Genomic DNA, 3870 nt, shown 5'->3' on the forward strand with positions numbered 1-3870 from the left:
TACCCCATTCAATATTACGCCTACTATTATCAACCAGCAATCTATCCAATATTTTACCAGAGATTTCAGGTATAACTGGTTGTATTAAGATAGAACATGTTCTAGTAACTTCTGTAGACAAGAAGACATAATAATTTATCAACGTTTTGTATTTTTCTATTTTATCAGCTGATTCTTCTCCCTTCTTTATGAGCTTTATAAACTTCCATGGTTCCCCTTCTTGAAATACTTTATTTGCATCATAAATAATTGCCCACCAATGTTTAATAGCCCGATTATAATCAAATTCATTTTGGGATTTGTTCATCCATTATTCCATATAATTCATTCATCCCGGTTATTAGCTTGTGTGTAACCTCAATCAACATTTCAACCTCCTCCTCCCCTTGACGAATCTCTCTAAGCAAATCATCAATACCATTATCAAACTTCCCTTGTTGATAATATTCAATCAGCTCCACAATATCAAATTTATTGTCCCCGACTCTAGCAATCAAATTGGTATATTTCTTCATCAACATGTCTCTGGATTCAACAATTAGATCTTGACTAAATTTAGAATCAAAACAATTATCCGAATTTCCCATCTAGAGAAACCTCATGGAATCATTTGATTGGATCAACTACGTTGCCTAAACTTTTACTCATCTTGACTCCATCACTTAACCATTGACTATGGACTATTACTTGTTTGGGTAATTCGATTTGGGCTGCCATCAAGAAGATTGGCCAATATATACAATGAAAGCGGACGATATCTTTTCCAATTATGTGAGTTGGTGGGATGTTTTCGGGTGGAGTTATGAAATTGTTATTTGAATCCTGAGTGAATCCTTGAGGAAATTTGGAGGCGGTTAGATAGTTTAATAATGCGTCGAACCAGACATAGAGTTTCTGGTGGGGACATTGATTATTGATGGAGTACTAGCTGATAGTGTCAAAAACTCTGAGATATATTCTTTGAATAAGGATTGCCATCCATTCCATAAGTTTTGATTGTCGTCTCCCTCGTCCATTTCAGGAAATAGAAGCACTTTCATTTTGGCAATTCCCTTCGTTGAATATTACAATTGGACTGATAAACTTGGAAACAAGTTTCAAATAATAAGTGATTATCTGATAACAATTTCGGACGTTGAAAAATTGAGACAAATATAAAGTGTTACAGTTTGAAAAATAAGTCAGACATATGCTCAAAGGTTGGAAGAATGAGTTGGTGGAAAACCTTGGTAAAAGGAATATAGTCAAAAGGCACAATTGCACAGTTGACATAGACACAAGATGTGCTGGAAGAACTAAAAAAAGCTGCATTAGATGAAGTTCGATTTCCTTATTAATCGTTGTTGATGATGCGTAGGGCGAACCTAACGTTTATCGTGTTGTATGTAAATAACTTTCTTGTCGTGTGATTTAATCCAATACAAAGTTCAAAGATGACACAAAATGAAAGGAAAACACTCCAAGACAGATAGACTACTACTCCGTTCAATTAGAAAATCGTGTGTCTCAATTTTGGTGAGATTGGTTTGTAAGAAGTTCAATAGGTTGTAAGTGTTGGGTAGAATAAACATACATTCATCAATAGTAATTGGAGAAGTACCAATTGTTTTCTAAACTGTCTCCCTATTCCGGGAATAGTCACTAAAAAAACTGGCATAATGTGAATTGAATTTCTATTTAGTGGCATAATGAGACTTGCTTTCCACTTTCATGACGGGCGTTGGTAATTAAAGGAGTAGGTGTGGTTCATATGTGATACCAAGTCGGGTAACAGCCTTCTGAAATATTAAACTGAATTTTTTTTTTTTTTTTGGATTTTTTCATAAATTCTGTATATTCTGTCACGTGAAAATCATTTTTTTTTTACATATACAATCTGTTTATTGAGTTCATATACATACTAACATACAGAAATATAACAAACAGAAAAACAATATACTTTAAAGGCAAAAAGCATCATTGCCTAAAACCTCATTTCAGAACCATCTTAGAGACTGAGTGTATAAGAATAATTATTAAGACTCTTGGAGGTGTACGATACCCATTTGCGAATGAATTGGACCGTGAGCACTAACATACAGAAATATAAATTCTGTATATTCTGTCACGTGAAAATCATGCATAAATCATGTGAAAATCACACTTAAGGAAACGTCACATGATTTATGCGTGATTTGTGCATGATCCTCACGTGAATGTCATGCGCAAATCATGTGAAAGTCACGCGAAAGTCATGTGCACTAGGCTGAGTCGGTGCATTTTCAGAATAAACTAGAAACAGAAAAGGTCCCTTGGCCCAGTTGGTTAAGGCGCGGTGCTAATAACGCCGAGATCAGCAGTTCGATCCTGCTAGGGACCATTCTTTCATTGGGCGTGTGGCGTAGTTGGTAGCGCGTTCGCTTAGCATGCGAAAGGTCTCCGGTTCGACTCCGGACTCGTCCAAATTTTTTAGTATGTATTATTTTTAATGTATGTATAGCATAATATGGATATTCCAATACATGTTTATGTATACTAAAGAATTCCAGAGAGCTGAAGCTATGTGTTGGAGAGTGATTTAGTAACTGGATTTGAAGATTGCAGAATAATTTTTATTCTAATAAAAACCAACTTTGGGTGACACTGGCATGTAATAGTATTATTTTTTTTACATATACAATAGTATTAACCAAAAACCTTTAACCCGGATTACAATCTTACGACCTTGAGTACTCCTCCTATTGACTCTAAAAGAAAGAGCTTCCTAAAAGAGTTCAACCGATAAAAGAGACACTCCGAAAAATAATGAGAGCTACTTGAAATATTTGGTAAAAAAATTTGCAACATTTGACATATTTCCTCACTAAACGGAGAAAAGGTTTTTGAGTCACCAAATATCAACCAAAATGTATATGTCTCCACCCCTTGCTAAGGTGTCATGCTTATTTTTCTTATAGAGATTAGCCTTTTAGTGAGCTTTTTCCTAAAAGAGAAAACTGCAGTAAATATGAGTAAATATATAGTAGCACACGTATTAATTTGAGTTGAATCAGCCAAACACCTGATACAGGATTTCTTTAAATATATAAGTTTACACTCTAAAACAAATTAAATATTGACAACCTGATATATCACCACGCATTATACAAGTTTCGAATATACAGATGAACATTCGTGACCGGTACCCTAAAGCAAAGCAGCAGCAAGTATGTATAACAATGAACCAGCTCCTAAACCGACAGCAGCGTTTGTGGAAGAATCTTTTGAAGCGTCACTACCATCTTTACTGGAAGTGCTGTGGTCACCAGATGATGAACTGTGGCCTGGCTTGGCTGTAACCGAGCCACTTGAAGTTGTCTTGGTAATGTGACTACTTCCAATGGAAGTTTGTGAGTTGGAACTTAACGACAACGAATCAATGTCACCACTTTGTGTCAAGTTATTGGCTTTACAAAAGGCTTCTCTCAACTCCTTAGGTGAACTTGGTTTCTTATTCACAGTGCTATTACCGCAGTTTTGTGCACAATCATACAAGTTTTGGTAGTATTGGTCGTCCATATCACACATACATTGAAGAATCTTATCATCAGACACAGAATTGCACTTTTCACCAACTTCCTGGGTTGCTTCAGTACATGAAGTACATGGATCTGATCTTTTAAATATATCATCAATCTGGTCAATGTCCAAACTGGTTGCTAATGAAAGTAAGAATGAAATTGAGTAAATTAGCTTCATGGTTTGAGATTAGTGTAGTTTGGAGGAACACAAACAGAAATGAGAGACCATAGGGGAATGGGAGATTATATAAACAACATTCTTCTTACTGTGATATTTGGAGATCGATTCGAAAATTCACAATCTCTTACCTAAAGAGGAAATCGGAGGTTG

At 35.5% G+C, this 3870-nt stretch overlaps 2 protein-coding genes across 2 annotated transcripts; both read right to left on the bottom strand. All coding sequences in view use genetic code 12, as the record gives it.

Annotated features, from left to right (window-relative positions):
- Nucleotides 1–287: 287 nt before the first annotated feature.
- J8A68_006002 (uncharacterized protein) lies at nucleotides 288–587 on the bottom strand (the record flags this gene model as incomplete). Its single annotated transcript, XM_049410130.1, has 1 exon — nucleotides 288–587. The coding sequence occupies one exon, from the start codon at nucleotides 585–587 to the stop codon at nucleotides 288–290; it is 300 nt and encodes a 99-aa protein (XP_049260719.1).
- A 2578-nt stretch (nucleotides 588–3165) lies between these two features.
- J8A68_006003 (uncharacterized protein) lies at nucleotides 3166–3717 on the bottom strand (the record flags this gene model as incomplete). Its single annotated transcript, XM_049410131.1, has 1 exon — nucleotides 3166–3717. One exon carries the CDS (start codon nucleotides 3715–3717, stop codon nucleotides 3166–3168), a length of 552 nt encoding a protein of 183 aa, XP_049260720.1.
- Nucleotides 3718–3870: the final 153 nt, after the last annotated feature.

This window comes from Hemisphaericaspora subhashii, assembly GCF_019202705.1.
Source record: "Hemisphaericaspora subhashii strain CBS 10753 chromosome Unknown scaffold270, whole genome shotgun sequence".
NCBI lineage: Eukaryota > Fungi > Ascomycota > Pichiomycetes > Serinales > Debaryomycetaceae > Hemisphaericaspora > Hemisphaericaspora subhashii.